This window comes from Mercurialis annua, linkage group LG4, assembly GCF_937616625.2.
Source record: "Mercurialis annua linkage group LG4, ddMerAnnu1.2, whole genome shotgun sequence".
Lineage (NCBI taxonomy): Eukaryota > Viridiplantae > Streptophyta > Magnoliopsida > Malpighiales > Euphorbiaceae > Mercurialis > Mercurialis annua.
The window spans coordinates 17754617-17778947 of NC_065573.1; the positions used below are offsets into that span (position 1 = coordinate 17754617).

Sequence of the window (24331 nt, forward strand, 5' to 3'; positions counted from 1 at the left end):
TCTTATATTTTGACACTCAATCTACAACTTCCGTGAAGAGTCGAACTCAATCCGACCTCTCTTCAGTTTCTGAAATCGTCCTTGAAGTTGGCTACTAGCCAAACTTGTATTCTTAATACATTTTATTACTTTTCCTTTTCGTTATACTTCTTTATAGACAGTACAAACTTTGAAATTTCTGGGATATCAGCTAGTTACTAAGTCTTATGATATCTCCTTTGAATTCACTTTCTTTTTATTCCTTGAACTTTCTAGTTCGCTGTTTATTATTGGCTGTACATTTTATTGTACCTTAATATAACTAAGATTTTTTTTAATCTTATTATCAAATTTTTCATATCTTTTAATCACTTTAGGGTAATGTTGGTTAAGTATTTTCAATCCCTAACCTTACCCTCTTCATCTGTTGGAACTCCCGTTCCATAAACAGACTATTCACCCATATCATCCTTTACACTTCCTTATGAATTCTATATCTTGTACAGAATGTCTTTTAACTCTTTATCAATCTATAGTAACTTACTGTTACAGATTGAATTAATGGGTTCCTCTCACACTAATGATGTGGTCATCTGGGTGTATGTGTAGGTTATAACCTAACTATCTCCCCGTAGAACACCTTGTAACTTGCTCCACAATCACCGCAAAACTGTGCTTCGTCACTAGTTTTCGGTATATCCAAGGTTAATTAGACTTCTTAACCTCTTTTCCACATACATATTCTCCTTGTTCACAGCTAACAGTTATTATAACTGTACTATAGCTGTTACTATCGCATTTAATTAACTGACTATCAACTTAAGCTCCGTTTTCAAAATATTTCATTTTGAAAACAAAATGTTTATTAAACATTTTTCCACTTTTAATAGGCCATACTTTACACATTTCTGGCCCGACATTCAATGCACATGTACACTACATGTATATTCCGTTACCAGACAGCCTAGACCTCATAGTCATAAGGCTCGGTTCTTGGAATTTTTCATCTTTTTAAACTACTGTCTCATCACAGTTTTCAAATTCATTTACATACATATATGGAGCTTATGTTGATAATTCCAAGTTAATTAAAGTTTACACTTCTCATCATTGTCACTTGCACTTTTGGCTTACCGCCAAAATTTCGTGCAAGTTCCACGACAATATCTTCATCATCGAGCATTGTTTACCTCTCCGTTCGACGATCGCAACAGTTAAAACTTAGATAACCGTCATGGGATTATCATATCCCAATATCAAACCGATCTAACGGTTCGATCGCAAGTTATTAGGGTTTTGCTACACCCTGCTAGTTTACAGAAAGCATTTGAAACTCACTCGTCCAATTCACTATCTCCATCTCATTTACACCTTGATAACATCTTTATTTTATGTTGGTTCAAGGTTTGATATACTTTTTAAGTATATTATTTATTCGTTTTATAATTTAATAATCATTTTCATTAATGAATATCTGTTAACACGACTCGACAATTCCATCAGTCGTTAACATATTCATTAATCCTCTTTACTCATATCAGAACTAGTAGTGTACCTACTTGGTTCTGAGAATACTCATATTTCCTTTATCATCTTTCTTTTAGATGTTCCGTTGTTGTTTATAGTTTAAGTGCTGAGGTTTACTCCTCTCAGACTTATGAATTATGGTTTATCTAACCACTCGTATTGATTTAAGAGATATGTCCATTACTGACATCTGCTCTGTCTGTAAGACTAATCTCCAATCCGATTAATTAAACACGTGTGTATGACTTTGTTCACTTATAGCTACTTGAAGTCAAACAAACCGAGTCGTGTTCAATTAGATCCTACTCTCTTATCATAATCGTGACAATCTCTATCGTCTATTCTCGAACTTTTACTTGCTATAAAAGTTCATCACTAGACTTGTATCAGTCTATTCCTGAGTAAGAATATAGATTCTCACTCACTCTACTCTTCCCGTACCTTCATTAACCTCTAATGTCTCGGTATGAAACATTAGAATTTAGGTCTTTGTTATTAGTCTTTATAATAAAAACCGTTATTCTTTATCCCTTTTTCCCATCTACCTTGTCACTATCACAGAGTTTTCGTTTGAGAAAATACAGTTTTTGTCTCGCGTACATTGACGCTTAACAATACAAATCAATTTGTTTTGCTTGCAAGCCTTTCTTTAAATCTCACTTTAAAAACAAATTGTGAATTCTCAAATTCACGGTTCAAAACCTTTTTCATACAATTGTGCTTCAGGGTGATGACATCTCTCATCTCCAAGGAGTTGCTATTTTAATTCACTTTTTATTGATATACTGATATATCAATATATATATGATGCATGCCGTAATCAAAATCATTTTATGTATATATATATCATATATATAAATTCAGGTATGCTTCTTCTATAGTGATTTTCGCAACATGCACCTTTAATGCATCTGAGCACAATTATACGTTCAACTGTAAAACAAAACTTTAACAAGTTTCTTTTCAAACTACTTCTCTGTGCCATTTCAAGGTTTTCCTAATCCTCACATTAGGATTTATCATTCTTTATTCAACATTTTATGTTATTATTCATCGTCAGGATGTTTATTAACATATATTGTTCATTTGTATGTGTATTCTTGTTTAAGGATATTCTCTATCTGTACTTTATGTTTTCTAGTACTAAAACACATAAATGTACTTAACTTAAACATAAGACACATATCTAAATGTTACCTGAGGATGATTGTTGAGGCAGTAGTGCCTCTCGAATCATCGGACCTTTTTCCTCGTCCGTATCAGCGTATAAGCGTTCCTTTACCTTCCTCGTGAACATTCTCACATAGCGTCTCACTCTATTCAAACTTTGTTCCTCTTTCTCCTCATTAGCATACACATTCTCCCTCCTTTGACATGGGGAATGACTCATCCTTTGTTGAACTATCCTTAGATAGTTTATCTTTTCTAAATCCTTCCCCCAGCCTAAACTCTATATAGGCTGATACAACAGTAGATTCAGACACTGAATCATAACTGTCGTCAATAACCTCTATGTCTCCCATTGGCCTTTCCAGATCCTCTAATCTGATAACATCAATCTAATTATCCATGTCATAAACAGAAGCAGACACTCCAGCTTCTAATGGATTAGGCAAGTCAGGCATGACTGGCTGACTAGGCAAACCATGTCAATCAGGCACAACATGCGACGGAGCTCGACTAGGCCCAGACATGCTGAAACATGTGGCCATAAAGCAAGTAGCCGATATAACAGTTATAGAAAAACACGTTTTCATATAACAGATAACACCTTATAAACACATATAAAATAAAACACATAGCAATCACACGTATAGTTCAGAGAAAATCTAACTAATTTCTCGAACAAACGATTCTTCTGGAATCTTCACCTCGTTCTGTATTCGAACAGAATCATCTTCTTTTAATACTGGTCAATTGATCTGACCATTGCGTATTACTCTAATAGCGCGTCTCGAACACAGAAACATCTCACATGTTTCCTCATTAGCATCATGTTTCAAACACAAGAACATTTCATATGTTCCTGATCAAACATCACATATACACAACACAAGTATACGGATTGCTACTTATAGCTGAATGTTTTCAACAACTGAAAACTGATCAAGACATGACTCGAATGCTATGTTGCTGCAATAGTCTACTAAGAATCCTTACCAATCCTAACACATCTTACTTAACAGTATCAGCAACAGTACATCGGATGGTCGAGTACTTAAAATGTTACTCTGATACCACCTTTGTCACGACCCGAATTCCACCCTAATCCAAGTCACGACCGGCGCTAGGGAATGGGAATGGTTGATCCGAAACCCGTAGCAAGCCTAGAACCTCTAGAAATTTTTCGCAAATATTATTAAATGATCGCACCTCGCGTACGATCCGTTTTCAGAAAACGCCGTTAAAACTTTTCTCGTTTAACTCAAACACATTTCTGAAATTACACATATATGCGAAATCTGGTTTTCAGAAGTACTGGTTGGATAACCTCGTTATCTCAACCCTCGCTTCTTTCTGAAAACCTGGCGTGGTGATCACTGGAAACCGGGGACTTATCTTTCGAATGCCTTAACACATAGGCAGCCCCGTTCCAGATCACACGCCACCGTTAATATGTTTAATAAAATAAAGCGGACACCTCTGGGTCTCGCAACGGTGGTATTAAACATATTAAAATACACAGCGGACCGGTTACACATAGCCGGCTTATTTAAAACATACTGTTTTTGACCCTCACAAAAACACACGAGGCCGACTCGGTAACTAGATACAATATGCCACTAAGCAGCCATCCAGAAGGTATACACATGCACTAGATCCTATCAGAGTATCTAAACAGAGGACTAGTGGCACGGCTGCTAGCATATCACACTTATACTATTGCAGCATACTAAGAGTACAAAATCCTATGTACATTACCCAAGAAGAGCTTTCCTGAAGAAAGGATGTGGAAGCTCGACTAACCTCAAAGCTCGTTTCCTGAAAAATGGGATAGCAACAACGGGGTCAGAAATATAAATATTTCTGAGTGAGTAAACAGTTTACAGGTAAATACCAAAATCGCATCATATATATAAAACAGTTATATATATAAAATATGTTACCAATATGTCGATCCATATGAAACCCTAGTCCACAATTGTCCTAACAGACACACTCATTTCACGAGCTTATAGACAACAGAATAAGGACCGTGACCCGAGGCACTGCCGTCCACTTCTGTATCTCTGGTACCTGGACCGTAATCATGAAACTGCCATCGCAGTTTTACCCGCGACCGTTACCGTATTACTGTCGTCTCAGGGTTTACCCGTGAAGTCAGGGCATCTACTTTCCCAATGACTTACACGACATGCATACCTCTATACTTCGACAGAAGTACATCTAAAAATCGGTGTTGGTGATCACGCAACCCTATTGCTGCCCAATAGGTAGCTCGTTCCAATGGACCTTTCTTGGCTAGTTTATACTACTGCGATTTATGGATTTAAAATAATTGAATACTGATATTCAAAAGTAAACATGTAAACTCACAGTACTGCTAAGTAACTACTTAGCACCGCCGTGTGTGTGACACACTCCCTGGAGTCCTGGTCTGACTGCTGGACAGCTAGTCGGATCAAACATACAAATAACACAAGACAATACATCAATACTCATTTCTGGTATAAACATCTAGGTCCTGAAACCTAGGTTTAATCTAACATATAACACATAGCACGTATGGTCCTTTTCTTTTTAAAAACCATTTGAATCGTTTTCACCTTAAGAAAACGTTTAGACTTCACTCTAGAAGTCATTTTAGGTATAACAATACCTAATTAAAATCATTTACTAGCATCGACTTGATTGCCAAAGCCATTCACAGTCGACTACTAACTATTTAGCAACATCGTTTGCTAAATCTATTAAACCGGTTAAACGTCGACTTTAACTCTTTTAAAGTCCTTTTTAAACGTTTAACTTTACTTTTAAAATCATATTTTAAAAGTCTTTAGCTTCGGTTTAAAAACTCTTTTCACTTTCTTCAAAAGAAGTTATCATTTTTTAAACGTTTTTGTTCGACAAAACTACGTCAAACAGATAGGGCAAAAAGCCCCAAAGGAATCCCCCCTTCGGCGTCGGCCTGGTGCACGTCCGTGCACCTTGGGTGCACGTCCGTGCACCCCTGGCTAGTGCACGATCGTGCACCATTGTGCACGGTCGTGCACCCTGGATGGTGCACGTTCGTGCACCTTGGTGCACGTTCGTGCACCTCCAGATTGGTGCACGTTCGTGCACCATATGTGCACGTCCGTGCACCAACGTGCACAGCCCCGGGGAAACTCGATTCCCGGGGCATTCCGACGTGATTCATCCTCATTTTTCTGCTCCTAACACATATACACAATCCACTCTATCCATATTCACTTTCGGAACGTAAAAATAATAGGTATACGTTCGATTCGATACGGTAACCGTTTATAAACGTATATATATTCGATATATATCGAAATATATTAAAATAAACGTTTAATACGGGATTAATACCTCGATTACTCGAGTAATCGTCGAAGAAACGGAGTTAGAATCGAGAAATGAACGGATCGAATCCGAAACCCTAACTTCTGTAGCCCCTGAGAGCTAAGCAGCTCTTCAATTGCTAAACAAATGAGCAAATGACTTATCTGTATTGATTTAGGTCATTTGAAACATATATATAGTTAGTTGGTCAATATACCACTTTAACTCAAATTCTTAAATAGTCGTCCGTAGCTTAAACGGAAATGACTTTCAAATTTCGTAAAATTTTACCCAAAAATCTAATAAAATATAGTAAGAATAAAAATATAATTTTTATTCTTATCCGACTTATATTTTATTCTTAATAAATTTCTGAAGATTTATTAGGTCCAAATCAGTCCCACTTGATTAAACTTTCTACGTCCAAATTCTATGAAATTTTGACGATAGCTTCGTCAAATTATTTCGCGAATAATGACACCAAAATTATTCGCTCGGGACTTATATATTATTTTATTTTAATTTGAACTAACGAATAATACTTAATTAGTTTATAACTAAAACTAATTAATGTAAAGAATCCAAGGACCAAATGATACTCTTTCCATAACTTGCCGCCCACTCACTCTTTCTCTCTTATCTTTTTTTTTTTTTTTTCATAATATATATATATATATATATCTTAACTTATATTCGTTAATAACACGTCGAGACTTCCGAGTTTCGACATTTTAATTTCGAGGTTTTATCCGAAATATTAAACTCTCCAATTAGAGCGGTATATTGATATATTAATTATCAATATATTTTTATCTTACGACTCCAGTCGTATTTCTTATTCAATTAATCCCGTTCATATCCCATTATTAAAATTTAAATCCCCAATTTAAATTTTAAACTTCTATTATTACGATATACTTTTAGGGATACTTATAAATTAAATTTACGCTTAAATTTAATTTACGTATTCCCGACTAATAAAATCCTTACACGTGGCTTATAAGAATACGGGGTATTACATAATGTTTGCTTATATCATAAATTTATATACGTATTAAGCATGTAGCGCTATATTTTGATAATACTATAAGTAACTTGCAAACTCACTCAGTATTTTCCCAAATACTGACCCCTCACTCTGATGTTTGCAGGTAGACGGAGTCAGATCAGACAAACCATCTCCATTGTGCCAGAAGTCATTGGACTTGCACAAGCATGAGTTCCTAGAGCTGCAGTAGTCAGTAGATGTCAGTATTAGATAGACATTTGAATTTCATATAGTTAGTTTTGAATGTAAACTTTAATATGATATTTTAATATCTACAATTATATTATTTAAAAGAGTTTTCTAAAAAGGTTTATATATGATATTATAATTTTAAATGCGAAAAAAAATTAATAGTGGTTTTAGGCTTGCTACGGGTTTCGGAGCTACCACTCCCATTCCCTAGCGCCGGTCTCGGCTCAATAATTTGGGTCGTGACAATTGTGGTATCAGAGCAGTTGGTCCAGTTACCTCTGCTAAGATGTGTTTGTCGGTTAAGTAATCTAGGAACTACTGCAGCTATAGAGTTGAGCTTTGTCTGATCCCAGTTGTTTACGTTAAGTGTTTTGTGATAAGTATAATAGATTAACTTGTGAAATGTTTGGTTGACTTTCGTGACACGTATATACGAGATAAATATACGTATAATTTTGTTTTCGATAAGATGTGCTTGCATGATATGAGATTGATTTGTATGAATTGAATCGGATACATCGGTTGGCTTTGCTATTGATGTCAGACATATCTGATACATCGGTTGGCTTTGCTATCGATGTCAGACAGATAAGATACATCGGTTGGCTTCGCTATCGATGTCAGACAGATAAGATACATCGGTTGGCTTTGCTATCGATGTCAGGGATATAGGATACATCGGTTGGCTTCGCTATCGATGTCAGACGAAAGATATTAAGAATAATATGTTTTTTGAAATAAAGTTTCTAGGAGAGGTATTGCCTCCTATGAATAGAATATGATTGACGTGGATGTGATTTGATGTTAGATATATAGGTGTTTAGCATCAGATAGCAGGAGAGATGTTATTGGATTCGATCGATCGAAATTTCAGAAAGAGTGAGAAGAAAAATTACAAAGTTATAGAAGTTGAGGAACTTTCCAGAAGCAGAGTTTAAAGGTCTAGAGAACTTACAAAACTCGAAGTTTATAACTTTTAAAAGTTATTTGTTTAACGATTCTAAAAGCATAATTGTGCCTAGACCCGTAATAGCCATTGATAATTGCCACGACATTGATAGAAATGCATCACTACATACATCAATTCATGCATTAATAGAACATGCATCATATGCATTATGTTCAGACGAAGAGGTGAGATGTGGCAACTCTTTGGGGATGAGAGACGTCATCACCCTAGTGCACAATTTTGCTAAGATTTAAATGAAATTTTTAAATGAGTCGTTTTATTTGAAAGAGTTTTCAAAGAGTTTTGTTTTTAATGTGAGTATACCTAGACCAGAACTCTGTAAAGGAAGTAGAGTGCTCGCGAGCAAGCTGTGAACAAGGCTAGGAGGCGAATGAATAAGTATAATTGTGAGAGCATAGGATTTGTGTCTCTAGTTAATGAACTTAGCCTTGATTAAACAGGCTAGTACACAGTTAGAATAATATATGTGTTCGGATAATAATTTATATCCGATTAATAATGTATAGAACATGTATGATGTGATTTGATATTTTTGATGTTTGATTAAGTCCATGTGAGCGGAATGCTCGCAAGACTTAAGATGCGATACGTAATCAAGGAAATCTAGGGGACACTGATTTTCTTGAATCCGGTCAACATAGATTCTTATAGCTACGATAGTAATATGCGTTTAACATATACGACGCGAGTATATGTTTTGATAATTTGCAAGTCTACAATGAGTTAGAACACTCAGAAGACTTGCAACGAAAGACGTAATCATGGAAGGTCACAAGGAAGGACATGTTCCGATAGTCCAACTTACGTGGACAGCGAGTAGTTGTGATGATTAGTAAGTGATATATTTTAAGGAATTTATCAGTATTCCTTTATATAATCGCTATACTATGAACAAAGAACTGCGTGAACGTGTGTTGTTGCACAGCAAGTATGTGAAGCGCGAGAAGAAGATCGAGGTAACAAGAACAAGTGTAATCTAATTCAATTGGCCAGTAAAGGTCAGAAACGAGATGAAGGTCAATGTGAACCTTGCAAGATAAAGTGGGAATATACAGGCATCGAAAGTGTCGTAGTAATCCAACATCGTTGTGAATCAGTTAGCCATAAAAGTAATTGATATAAGGAATTATGTGCCAATAATAGGACGACGGATACAAAGACAGTATTAACGTGAAGAAAGGAACACCTATAGAGGTTTGATGGTGGTATACATAAGTTAAGGCTAAAAGAGTTTAACGGATCAAGCAGTATGCTAGATCCTCTAGGAAAAGTAAAGTAAGATGTTCGTATATATCGAGCGGATGAAAGACAAACAGTAATGTCAATAAATATGTCGATGAAAGGTTTAACCTATAATTAGTTCCGACATGCAATTAGAGCGGTGAAAGACCAAATAACATGAACTAAGTTTGTGACCCGATTTGGAAATTCTTTCAACTGTTAGTTCCGGTTGAGGATAATCGGGAAAGATCAAGGTACTTAGATCAAGAGATAAACAACAAGAACTGCAATCGGTGGATTGAGAGTTGAAACTTCCACCTCAAGGTATCAATTATGAAGCGAAATAATAGGTTGAAAAAGGTACAAATATAATGGATGCTTGTGAAGTGCTAAACCTTAGACTTCAAGTTAGATCAAATAAAGAATAAAGTGCATAATGTGATCGATATAGAAGATTGATTATGATCCTGAAAGGATTAAGATGTATTAGACACGATCAAATTTGTTTGATACATTCCCAGAAGAAGATCCTCATGAAGAGGACTTCGAGGAAGAAGAGTTATCAGACGAGTCTGATGTCGAGGAGTACCGGAGTGAGCATTTCTGGTCCAGTGTACGGAAATATCGCAATCTGAGGGAGGATGCAGAGATAGCCAATGGTCAGACACGAGTGGCTCTGATCAGGTTAGGAAGCAAATGCGCTCCTTTTCACAAAAAAATGCTACCAGTAGGACTATATTCCACTGACTTCCTGCGTACGGTCGAGGGATTGCTAAAGGTACATGACGTGTATGATAAAGTATAAAGACGCAAAAGTAGATTATGGATAATAAGAAGTTAGTTAAAGTAAACAGAGTTAAAGAAAGTACGGATAACCTGCGTATGTCGCAAGGAACTTGATAAGAGTTATTGAGAAATGAAAAAGAGAAAGTCACGTGGAAAGATGACGAGAGGATCATATGGATTAAATTTTATGTAGTCGTCAACGCATAGAAACAAAAAGGGATAAAGATGCTAGAGTCATATGAATGGATTCACTGACAGTTAAGACGTCAATAATAGTACAATAGTACAATAAGTAAGTGATCGAAAGCGCACTATGTCGATAATTGAGACAAAATAAAATGTGATCCATTATTTAGTTGGTGATCGACGTTAGAGTGCTGAAACAAGAAATATCAGCAGTGCAAAATACAATAGAGATGATACCAACATACAATTAGCATTATGGACAGCCATAATGTTAGTACGAATACGATAAGACAATACATATACAATTAAGAACGTACTACATCGGGAAATTTAGACGAAAAGACCACGATTCTCTATTAATGATCGATGTTGTGGATATTAAAAGCAAGTAGTATACGATGTACAAAAGGCGCTGAGGAGGAAAGCAAAGAATGCAATAGAAGATAATCAAGAAACACGATAAGAACGTGAATTAGGAACGTAAGAAGAATACCAGAGGATCATAGCATTTAGACTATTGATCTTATTGGTTAACTAAGGACAAGAAATCAAAGAAAGTTACGAAGAAGTACGTCTGCAATATGGACGAAAGTAGGAATAATAAGTAGAATAGCAAGATCGTGGATGATGATAAGAAGTAAGTTTAACGCTACATAAAAGTTAAAAGAAATAGTTTGGAAGTTAAGAGCCAAATTAAGATTAAGAATTGGAAAGATGATATAACAAAGAAAGAGTTGGATTATAATGATAAATGCTAAAAGCATCTTTGAATGTCAAGAGACAACGGAGAATGGAAAAGCATAAATAAAATGATGAATAAAAAGATCAAACATAGAGCAAGTAACGATGTCATCAAGGAACATTCAGATGTAAGTATATGATTGGAAAAGGATTAAGATCTTCACTTAAAAATTAGAAGCAAAGAAAGCTTACCTGAGTATTGGTCACGCGTTGTCTTATTACAATAGGAAGTCAGCGACCAATATGAGAATCCTATTTGATTGGAAACTAGATTGATAAAACAGATTGATGAAAGGTAAGAAGAGACAAGGAGTTTCATAGAATAGTACATCATGTTCAAAGAAAATAGAGTAATGGATATGTAAACGAACAGAGAGGTATATGAGATATCAAGATGTAAGAAGAAGGTTAAGTAAGCTTTACAAGAAAGGTAAAGACTTTATAAAGATACGCCATGAGGATTCACCTCATGGAAGAATCTTCATACGAGAAGAGAAGTAACGAGATAAAAGAGAATAGCGGATAAGGGAGATAAGCTCCTAGTACTACGACAGATAACAATTGGATGACAGCAACAGCAATGCAAAAGAAACTACGTAAGTAAAGAAGCATGAGCTAATTGAGCATTTACATTATTCAATAAGGAATTATGATAGGATTTACGTATTGAATAAAAGCAAAGAATCAAGAACAGAGAATCATAACTATAAATAAATACGACTAATGTCGTCATAAAAGGGAGATGTCGAGTAACGAGGATTATCATTCTTAGTGATAAAGTATCACTAGAACGAACCATTATGGGATATCAGTATTAAACTAAGAGTTTATAGTATTGAACATCAGACAAAAGATAAGCACAAGGATTGTGTAATAGAATAAAGGAAAAGAGATCAAGAATAAAGTTGTCAGTGACAACTGACATCAAAGTGTAAGAAATATAGAAATTGGAATGATGATTCCATGCGCTGACAAGTATTATAAAACAAACACGGTATTCCTATTATGAGGGAAATTCAAAATGTTAAGGGAATTAAGATAAGTAAAGAAAGGAATATGAAAATTCGAGGACGAATTTTTATAAGGGGGGAAGAATGTAATACCCCAAAATATTTAGGTATTTAATTGGACAATGTGTACAGTCCTAATTCGCCAGGATGGCGATATTGGAAATAATTTTCAAGAAATTAATGTGAAGAAGCCTTTAGTAGGTCGGTTTTGGGAAAGTAATTATGCGGAATTTAATATCATATTCCAATTCTAAAGTTGGAATTTGAATTAAAAGGAAAAATGTCAAGAAAAGTCCCAAATTAGAGTTCAGGGACTAAAGTGGTATTTTAACCACTTAAGTCCCAAAAAGGGAAATTACTTCGCCAAGGTCCGCAAAATGTTTCATAGTATATGTGGTAAAAATCTCGGGTCAATCGGAGACCTTTTATAATTTGGGCGCGGATGCGTTTTGGGCTAAATTGCAACTTTTGAAAAGTTCAAGGACCAAAGTGCAAATTAGCCAATTAAATATCGAGAATAGCAATTAGAAGATTATTGATGAAAAGTAATAATCTTGTTTTAGTATTATTTATTTGAATATAAATAATACGTTAGTAATTGAGTTAAAAGAGTAATTTAACCATTTCGTTAAATTATAAAGTTTAAAAGAGAAATGGTTTGAGTTCAAGAAATAAAGGATCAAAATGGACCATTAGCCAACCTATATATATATATATAACATAAAGGAATCAGATGATTCCAGAAAAAGGAAAGGAGCAGAAGGAGATGGCATCAGTGAAGGAAAAATCGACGATCAACTTCGGTTCGATGTCGTTTCTTCATTCCTCGACGGAATTGCACGTTCTTTATATCGATTTGTTCGGAATTCAATCCTCTATCATACTCAAGCTTCAAATCAAGGTAATATTGTTGTTTTGGTTACTGAAATCGAGGTTTAGAGGGCTGTTTTAAGTAAAACTGTTACGTTTGCATCGAAACACTTAAATCATGTCGTTTCTCATCGTTTTTGTGACGATTCTTGATGGATTTTGTGTTAAGATGATTTGGATATGAGTTAGGATGAATTTTGAGGGTTTTGGAGCATCGGAAATGGTCCAGAGACGTCAAAAACGTCGTGGGCACGACGTGCACCACAAGAGTGCACGACGTGCACCACCAGAGGTGAGTAATCAAGATATGAATAGAGATCTATAGAGAAGGATACGTTTAGAGCACGGCGGTTATGTTTCGTGCTTTTGTCGTGTTGGTATCTAGTGCAGTTTTTAAGAATAGGATTCTCTAAGTATATGTTTTAACGATAGAATCCTATGATAGATGTAACGGACTACGAGTATAATGAACCAAGAAGCTCGACGAGGATTGACGGACCAGTCTCCAGGAGCTTACGTTTGGATATAAGGAATAGCGGTCACTGTGAGTGGCAATTTACTTTCGCGTATTATTGTTATGAAAGTTATTTTCTTATATTATGAGTATTGTTATTAAATATCTCGTATCTATATGACTTGCTCGTATGAGCTGTTTTGTTTGATAGATTTGATTATATGAATGTTGTTGTACTCGTTGTTTTGGAGATAAGTGTCTAATGTGCGGTCCGAAGAGACCAACTACCTATTGGGTGTCAATAGGCTGCATGATCATTGGTGAGTCAGTCTAGAGTATCTGACTTTATGATTAAGAATTAAAATATGTTTATGTATGATATGATATGAATTCGATACGAGAGTGAACTCGGCTACGGTGTAGCCTGGAAGTCCCCGTATCTAGTGGGTTGGGCCCACCAGTGGCTGGGCCACCAGTGAGTTGGACTCACACTTTATGATTTCGATACGAGTGAGCACTAGGCTACGGTGTAGTCTGGAAGTCCCCGTATCTAGTGAGTTCGACTCACACTTTTGAAATTGATAATGTTTGCTTATATCATAAATTTATATACGTATTAAGCATGTAGTGCTATATTTTGATAATACTATAAGTAACTTGCAAACTCACTCAGTATTTTCCCAAATACTGACCCCTCACTCTGATGTTTGCAGGTAGACAGAGTCAGATCAGACAAACCATCTCCATTGTGCCAGAAGTCATTGGACTTGCACAAGCATGAGTTCCTAGAGCTGCAGTAGTCAGTAGATGTCAGTATTAGATAGACATTTGGATTTCATATAGTTAGTTTTGAATGTAAACTTTAATATGATATTTTAATATCTACAATTATATTATTTAAAAGAGTTTTCTAAAAAGGTTTATATATGATATTATAATTTTAAATGCGAAAAAAAATTAATAGTGGTTTTAGGCTTGCTACGGGTTTCGGAGCTACCACTCCCATTCCCTAGCGCCGGTCTCGGCTCAATAATTTGGGTCGTGACAGGATTATTGTTGGTAGACTAACAAAATCAGCACAATTTCTTCCTATAAAGATAAACTATCATCTTGATAAACTTGCTGAGATTTACACTAGGGAGATATTTAGACTACATGGTGTTCCATATTTTATTGTGTCAGATAGGGATCCCAGATTTTGGCAAAGCTTACAACATGCTTTAGGTACTAAATTGAAATTCAGTACAGCGTTACATCCTCAGACATATGGGCAATCAAAACGGACTATTCAAACCTTAAAAGATATGTTACGTGCATGCATGATTGAATTTCAAGGTAGTTGGGATAAATATGTGCCACTAATGGAATTTGCATACAATAACAGCTATCATTCTAGTTTGGGAATGGCTCCTTATGAAGAATTGTATGGTAGAAGATGCAGAACACTAGTGTGTTGGATGAAATTGGGGAAAGCAGATAGGCCCATAACTTGTTACAATTACTTCAGAAAAAGTACAATTGATTAGAGATCGCCTCAAGGAGTCCTAAGATAGACAAAAGAGCTATGCTGATTTGAAGAGGAAGCTGATTGAGTATAGTGTGGGTGATAAGTGTTTCTCAAGATTTTTCCAAGAAAAAGGATATTAAGATTTGGCAAGCGAGGGAATAAGTCCAAGGTTTATTGGTCCATATGATGTAATTGAAAAGATTGATCTTGTGGCTTACAAATTAGCCTTACCTCCAGATTTATCATAAATTCATAATGTCTTTCATGTTTCAATGCTACAGAGATATATGAGTGATCCTAGTCACGTCTTACAGGTTCAACCTATAGAGCTAAAGGATGATTTATCATATGAAGTAGAACCAGTTATTATTTTAGCAAAGGAGGATAAAGAGTTGAGAAATAAGGTCATTCCTTTAGTAAAAGTGTTGTGGAAACATCACGGAAGTGAGGAAGCAACTTGGGAACAAGAGGAAGATATGAGAAATAGATACCCTCAACTATTCTAGCTTAATTTCGATGAGGAAATTTCCTAAGGTGGGGAAAATTGTCATAACCGTACTCTAACATTATTTAGAACTCATTATACATTTCATATCATGTCTAATTATTACTAAATAGAAATATAAATTAGGATATATGCATTTTATATGTTATAGTTTATCATTGAGGGCTTAAGAGGATATTAGTATGGATCATATCTATCTAAGTACAAATGTCAAGATTACCTTTAAGATTTTGTTAAGTGTTAAGGTTAAACACATACTCTATTTTGGTAAATTCATAACGTTTATGAGTATATACAAGAGAATAAGAGAAAGGCATAACGAATTTTCACAGCATCAAACCTAATTAAAATTTACAAAGCTTCATTTTCAGAGTTTTTGTGGTCTAGAAAGGGGTTCATGATCAATTATAAGTAATTTCTTCAAATCAGCTTGTTTATTTAAGTTTTACCTATGATATTCTATGTTCTGTTTTTGAATCCAGAATTGGCAGCTTAGTGCGAGATTGATATTTTGGGTTTTATAACTTCAAATTAAGTAATTATTGATTCCACAGAAACTTTAGAGTGTCTCCTACATCTTTTGTTCTTGAGTTTGATATGATTCTGTCGTTTTGATACCTAAAATGACCGCGCCATTTTATTACTTCACTATGAAAGCAGTTTGACCTCACCTCACTAAAACTGGTATAATTCATTACTCAGATGTCAAAATGATGAAATTATTTTTGATTTGGATTCTAGACTCAAAGAGATAAAATGTCACCAAAGGGATTGCTAAAATTATATCTATATTGTGCACATGACATATATTATTAGAGGCATAATGTTCAGCCTACTAAGGCAGATTTGTTGTCAAATTTATAATCATGCATAAATCATAAATAAAATCCATTTGTAGGAGCTGAATTTAAATAAATTCAGTATTATATATGTGTATAAGTATGTGGATGTGATTGTGATGGTATTTTGGGATTTACATTTCTGATTTAGGTACTCGTTTTGGCAACGACGGTGCAAATAGGAAGTAAGTCAGCTTGCGATGTGATTTTGGACTAGTTTTGGTTGTTGTGTGGTGAGTAGATATACTAACCTTTCTATTAAAATCAATTTTCTATTTTGATATCCAAAGCATCAAGGTTTATTGTGTTTTAAATGATTATATATGGTTGTTTTGATAATGCACGAAAGGTGTTCGATAAAATGTTTCTTTGAGTATTTTAAATGATACATTATGCAATGTTGTTTATAAATGAAATATATATTGATTTAAATCAATATGTGGATTTGATTATGGTTAAGATATTATCCTTTTGATATATTGAATTCTTGGTTATGAAAGTGTTATGCCTTTCGGCGAATTCAATAGTCATTTGAATTGGTAAATGACGTATGAAAATGTTTGAGTTGGTTAAGTTTTGAATGATAATTTGAAATGGTGTTATTATTAGATTGTATTGAGTTTTGATGAAATGATTTGAGATTAATTTTTAGGTGATATGCCTACTCTGTAACGATATATTTGGGAGGTGCTGAATTGTGATATGCACCTGATTATGTGCTGAGTTAGTTATATGCACATTTGAGATATTGTGAGTGTTTATGCGCATTTGACACAAGACACTTGATTAATGGCCAGTGAAGAGAGAATGGCTGTGCCGTGTTAATGACAGAGAAGTGTTAGCCGTCAAGTGTGCCTAGATATATTGGTTAGACTGTAGATCAGTGTTGTGTTCCTCATTACAGGCCTATTGTTTATATTATTATTACAGGATAATGTATCATTATTATAGTTGTTGATTGATACAAACTATGTTTCATAATTAAAGTGAATTTTTTTTTATATTCGTTTATTTTTTTAAATGCTTTCGTGATGGACATTACAAGTATTTTGTGTTGTATTGAACTGTTTTCTAGTATTCATTATTATATGATATATTTACTTTACGTATATAAATGTTTTATGCTTGTTATATCTATTCACTGAGCGTTCGCTCATTTTAGTTGTTTTAAAACCTTTTCAGTCAGCAGAGCAATTCTATAGTACAATCGACTACACAAAGAGTTGGGCCTATTGGGCTTGAGACATAGAGGTTGGCCACATCCAAATTTTGAGTTGCCTTGATGTTTTGGTTTAGATTAAACATATTTGTACCTATAAATATATATTTTGAATCATATGTATAAAACTTTGTAACAATACTTAGTTTTCATACAATGTTTAAATAAAATTTTGTATAAAAGTTTTTCATATATTTGTGTTTAATTAATTATAGAACATGTTTTACAATGTTGATTTGAAATAAAGATATTTTAAATAACCGTCAATCTCGTGCTAAGTAAGGCGAGATTTAACAAAAACACTATACAAACATAAATCATAAATCAATTTATTATGCACGAAATCAGTATCATCAAAACGAGAGAACAACTATATGAATAATAAAACAATTATATTAATAAGAGAACAACATATTTATAATAATTCATGTACAAAAAATCTAAAAGACGACGTCAAAGAAACCAGCGAAAGAAAGACGATGTCGAGGAAATCAGAGGAAAAAAGACATCGTCGGCGCCGAGAAACCCACCGGAAGAAAGACATTGTCAAGAAACCCACCAAAAAACGCCGTTCTCGAATGCAATCGACGCCAATTTTTTTATGCGTGTAAATTTGAGAGGCGACAACGTTTCTGCGCTTGTAGATCTGAGAGAGAAAAAAGAAGAGAGATTTTTAAGAAGAGAAAAAGAGAAAAATTTGAGAGAAAAAAGAGAAAATGAGAAAGAGTGACAATTCAACTCTAATTAAAAAAATTATTTTTGAAATTATTTTATCGGTAGCGAGAAAAATCAAAAAAATATTATCAAAATTTATTGTAAACACTTTTTAAAAATTGAATATTTTAAAAATAATTGCAATAGATTTTTTTAATTATTATTTGTTTTTTATCATTAAATATTTCAACATAACCAACTCATTAGTTTGGCGTAAGAATAAGATAATACAACATTAGTGTTGTTGTACTAAGAAGCACATAAATTTCATGAAGTCGCGTATACCGTTTCAGTAACGTTTTGGAAACCGGAAACTCTCAGAAACTCTCAGGAACTCATGTGGAAATGTTTCGGGTTGTTTCCGTAAATAAAAAAGACTATAAAGCTATAAAAACCTAAAAAATTCTCAACTAATAATAATTTTTTAAAAAAATTGGCAAGTGTATACATATAACAAAAATAGTCTCAACAATACAACCAACACTTATGACACCCATTTTTTATTTTGCAAAAACAGACTTTCTTAATTAGGATTATACAATTGACTATCATTAAGAAAATAGTTAACGGAAAATTAAAATTCCCTTACAATATCTTTCAAGTTTAAATACAAAGAATCTAATTTAAGATCTTTCCAAATTTGTGAAAGGATCATTGCATGTACTGTATTGCTATTCTGTTAATGCAAAAGAAAGAAATTTTAAAAAATCCAATCAATTAAAGAAAAAAAGGTTGTCGATTAAACGGCGGCCGTGGAGGTCGCGATGGTGGATGCCGCGGTGGTGGGTTTGGGTTCCATGATGAAGGTCATCCTTCTTTTCTGCAATGTCATCTTCTCCATATCATATTTGTATCATCTACGCCAACAACGATGTCATCTTCTCCAGCAGCGATGTCATCTTCTCCAGCTCGTCGTCGCTCCTCAGAAGTGAAATCGCCGTCGTTCTTTCCATCATCAGCAGTGGCACCATAAGTGGAGGCGACGACTGTTCTGCTTTAATGATCCTCTTGTTTTCTTCTTTAATTTCTATGTGATCTGAAAAAGTTGTCTAATTTGATGGTTGTGGATGATGGTGGTTGTTGGTGGTGGTCTGATTTTGATGTTGCACACTTGGTGTTTGAAGAAATGCTTATGAATATCTGTATTATTTCGGATGTTGGTTAACCAATAGTTAACCTTGGGTAAACCGTTGGTTAACTTATAATAAATTTTATTTTGAATATATCGTTAATAAATCATTAGTAAATTGTTGGTAAACTTGAATTGTGTATTTTAAACAAATTTTACCTCATAAAAAATTACTAATTTTACTCTTAGTACACCATTAGTGAGCTGTGAGTAAAATATAAACTTATAGTCTGTTAATTAGTTACCCAATGGTCAACCAAATGATGACCAATTATATACTGAATTAAACCAGTTCATTAGTGTTTCGGAAGTTAACCAAAAGCTGACCAAAATATTGTATATACTGAAAAAAAAAATTATTTATTGGTTTACCAATATAATATCAACAGTATAGTTGATAGTATAAAAGAATACTTAATTCAATAAAATATAATGCAATAGAAAAAAATAATTCATCAACACTTCATTATATCAAATAGTAACCAACTGTGTACCAAATTTTTTATGAATTAGACAAAATTTAACTAATTGAAATTTTCATTCTATTCTAAAAGACATATAGCTAACAAAATCAAAATATATAACAATCTGAAGTCAACATTATATTGCAATCTGGGGATTAATCTTCTTCCGTCTCTCTTCTTGCATTTTGTGGTTTTGGTTCAACTTTCTCGTCGCTGTCAATATTTTTATCAATCTTCATCTGTCCATATCGATACAACGAAAACCCAAGACGTTCATGATGATTTTCTATGATGTAATCAATCAGAATTGGTCAGTTCACGATCAAATGCTCAACAAACGCTAAAATAAACGCACCACAATAGTTTTGACATGTTGCTCAACATCAATAAAATATATGTAGAAGCCCTGAGGTAAACCAGTAGATAACAACTGGTTTACCAGTGGACACCGTATTAGTTTTGAGATAAAAACCATATTAAACACAAAATATATAAAATCATAAAAACAATGAATCAACAATCAACAACGTACAAACCTAATTATACATCAAAATCAAATATAAACAAATTATATAAATTTATAAAAACAATGTTTTTCAATCAACAATAAACAATCCAAAATATACACCAAAATCTAATATAAACAACAACACAGCTAACAACATATAAGTAAAATCAATAACAAATTATTACTTACTAAAACCAACCAAACACCAACAACAACAAACAATAAAAAAATATAAATTATGTGTAAAAGTTATAAAACCATATAACAAATAGATAACAATTAAAAAAAGTACCTTTATTGGAAAACTGAATGAACAACGGCCCTATCCTTCCTCTTATGAGTGATTTCAAAATCCTCAAAATCATCTTCACGAATAAGCTTTCTGCAATTCTTCATTATCGCCGAAATTTCGACAAAACCAATTTTTCTTTAACTAGAACTGAGATTAGATGTGGATTTATTTATTTTTTGGGGGGAAATTTTTTAGAGGCTGACCTAGTGTTCACCATTGTGAATTCAAAATCTGAAACAACTACTGAAATGAGAAGTTTGATAGAAAGGGAAACCATAGTTTGAATGGAGAAAAAGAGGACGAGAATCTCGCCACAATCATGACATGCGAACCTTCTCAGCGGATTGAATCGTATTTCTCTAATTTGAAAAGTTTACAAATGGAAAAGAGAAAGGTTAAAATTTGAATAATAGAAGATGAAATGACAAATATCAATTTTCAAATTTAAGCCCGTAAAAAACTAAATACTTTAGGCTAAACCCGTTTTCCCTCTAAAAAAGTCGTTTTTTTAATCAATTACTCACAAATTTTATTGTTTACTTTATCTACAATAAAACTTATCGTCTTATTCTTATTGAATTAAAATATATTTTATTTATTAAATTAATTGACATAAATGTATAAATAAAATTTAATATATATATATATATATATATATATATATATATATATATATATATATAATATTTTATAATTTATAGAGAAAATTACGTTGAGCTTCCTGAGATATACCATAATTAACAGTTTGGTACTTCTTTTTTCAAAAATTTACTTAATGGTCCTTCAGTTTTAGTTCTGTTAATTGAGAGACCTTCCATTAATTTGAGGGACTAAATCATTTAACGGAACTAAAACCGAGGTACAAAATCGTTTAATAAAATTAAAAGTGAGGGGCGAACCGTTCACGAAATTAAAGGTGGAATACCAAATCGTTTGAAAGTAAATGTCAAAATTAACGGAGGGACCTAATAGTTAACGTAATTAAAACTGAGAGACCAATAAATAGACTTTTGAAATAAAAGGTACCAAGCTGTTAATTACGATATACCTCAGGAACCTCAGAATAATTTGTTCTAATTTTTAATATTATAAATATATCCCTATATTTTTTATTAATTAACATTTTTTCCATATATCGAGACCTTTGTTTTAAAAATTTACCGTTTTTCCGTGTTTATTTTTTGTTATTTCTGTTTTCCGTTTCCATTTTATGCTACCTAGTTGTTGTAGTATTATTTTCCTGAAAAACATAAAAAAACTAGTTTCTGGCCATTTGCAACCAAGACGGTTCAAAAAAAATCCCAATCTTAGCATCGGACGTTCGAACACGTGTCTTGGCGGGCCATCGACCTTGGATGATGCTCCTGTCTCACAGCCACAGGATAAGCTTTTGTATCCATTTTCTCAAGTTTTGTCAAATATTGCCCACTTCATAAAACACTAAATTCAGAAATATAATTTGATGTGTGCTTCTGTTCAGCAACAGCCACAAGAACCTCTGCAAATTCAGGTCCCAAATCTTCTTTTGGGTAAGCCATCAAATTTGAATTCTTCCTTTACACTCATTTTATTAATCTTTGATTGAATGTTTCAAGGACCCATCTGTTAGTTTCTCTAGTTTCAGTAACAGTATGACAGATTCTTGAATCATAATTTGTCATTTGTCTAGGAGATTTTGGTGACCCAGTTGGGATTTTGAGAGATTCTTGTTGAAGAAACTATGGATACTTTATTAAAAACGCATAATAAACTTGAATTCTTGCCCCAACTTCATGGGTTCTCAGAAAAAGTTTGTAATTTTAGCTCACTAAAGTTTCAGAATTCCGAGGTTAGGTTTTGTTCAAAGAAATTTTATCCGAAAAGGTGTGCAAATGGATGTGTAAGAGTGAGTAGCAGTGCTCTTTTAGAGCTTGTACCTGAAACCAAGAAGGAAAATCTTGAATTTGAGCTTCCTATGTATGACCCATCCAAAGGTCTGGTTGTTGACCTTGCTGTTGTCGGTGGCGGTCCTGCGGGGCTTGCAGTTGCGCAGCAAGTTTCGGAAGCAGGGCTTTCTGTGTGTTCGATTGATCCATCGCCTAAATTGATCTGGCCTAATAATTACGGTGTTTGGGTGGATGAGTTTGAGGCCATGGATTTGCTTGACTGTCTTGATACCACCTGGTCCGGTGCTGTTGTGTATGTCGATGATAAAACGGAGAAGGATCTTGGGAGACCTTACGGAAGGGTTAATAGGAAGCAGCTAAAGTCGAAAATGCTGCAGAAATGCATATCTAATGGTGTTAAATTTCACCAAGCTAAAGTTATCAAGGTTATTCATGAGGAATCAAAGTCTCTTTTGATTTGCAATGATGGTATCACAATCCAGGCAGCTCTGGTTCTTGATGCAACAGGCTTTTCTAGGTGCCTTGTTCAGTATGATAAGCCATATAATCCGGGTTACCAAGTGGCTTATGGAATTTTGGCCGAGGTAGAAGAGCACCCGTTTAATGTAGATAAGATGCTTTTTATGGACTGGAGAGACTCGCATTTGGATGATATTCCAGAGTTGAAAGAGAGAAATAGAAAGATCCCCACTTTTCTATATGCAATGCCCTTTTCAAAAGACAGGATATTTCTTGAAGAAACTTCTCTAGTCGCTCGGCCAGGATTACGTATGGAAGACATCCAGGAAAGGATGGTGGCTAGACTAAGGCACTTGGGCATAAAAGTGAAAAGTATTGAAGAAGATGAGCACTGTGTCATTCCAATGGGTGGTCCTCTCCCTGTCCTCCCTCAAAGAGTTGTCGGTATCGGTGGTACTGCAGGCATGGTTCACCCTTCAACTGGGTATATGGTAGCAAGAACTCTAGCAGCAGCTCCTATTGTTGCGAATGCCATAGTCCAATACCTTGGTTCCAGCAGAAGACTTACCGGAAATGAATTATCTTCCGAATTATGGAAAGATTTATGGCCCATAGAGAGGAGAAGACAGAGAGAGTTCTTTTGTTTCGGCATGGATATTTTGCTAAAGCTCGATTTACAAGCCACGCGTAGGTTTTTTGACGCGTTCTTTGATCTGGAACCTCATTATTGGCATGGCTTCCTGTCGTCTCGACTATTCCTGCCGGAGCTAATATTTTTCGGTCTCTCATTGTTTTCGCGTGCTTCTAATACTTCCAGGTTAGAGATTATGGCAAAGGGAACTGTTCCTTTGGTTAAAATGGTGAACAATTTAATACAGGATAGAGAATAGATGGCTAGGATTTCATTTGTTTTCTGCTAAATCCATTCCATCTGCACTTTTCTATGCTGTTGTTGTCTGTAATTGTGAATCTTATGGAAGGGCAATGCTCTGATTCAAACATGGGCTGCTATAATTCTGAAGCAGGTCACATTATACATAATCAAATTTTGTTTTTACAGTTGTGCTTAACAATTTGTAGTTTGGTGCTGTATTTATAAGTATGCTTAGCATCTTCATTCATACCAAAACATTGCTGAAGATATAGTGTTACCTACTGAAACCATAAAACTCTTCCAAAATGTTATGCGTGTTTCTCTGCTTGTCCCTCTTCTTCTTGCATTCCTAATTAGTAAATTTGGATTTCTAAATAGGCAAAACACATGCGGAGATCCCCGTACTTTACCTGTTTTGTACAAGAGGTCCCTAATCCAAAGTTTG

The 24331-nt window shown here is 34.3% G+C and overlaps 1 protein-coding gene across 1 annotated transcript; it reads left to right on the forward strand.

The window, feature by feature from the left end:
* Positions 1-22066: 22066 nt before the first annotated feature.
* Positions 22067-24071, forward strand: LOC126678154 (lycopene beta cyclase, chloroplastic/chromoplastic). The gene is made up of 2 exons (XM_050373043.2): positions 22067-22196; positions 22337-24071. Exon 2 carries the CDS (start codon positions 22388-22390, stop codon positions 23900-23902), a length of 1515 nt encoding a protein of 504 aa, XP_050229000.1. The 5' UTR covers positions 22067-22196; positions 22337-22387; the 3' UTR covers positions 23903-24071.
* The last annotated feature ends 260 nt before the right edge of the window (positions 24072-24331 follow it).

Coding starts and splice junctions, on each gene's coding strand:
- LOC126678154 (XM_050373043.2), top strand. CDS start 22,388: ATGGATACTTTATTAAAAACGCATAATAAACTTGAATTCTTGCCCCAA.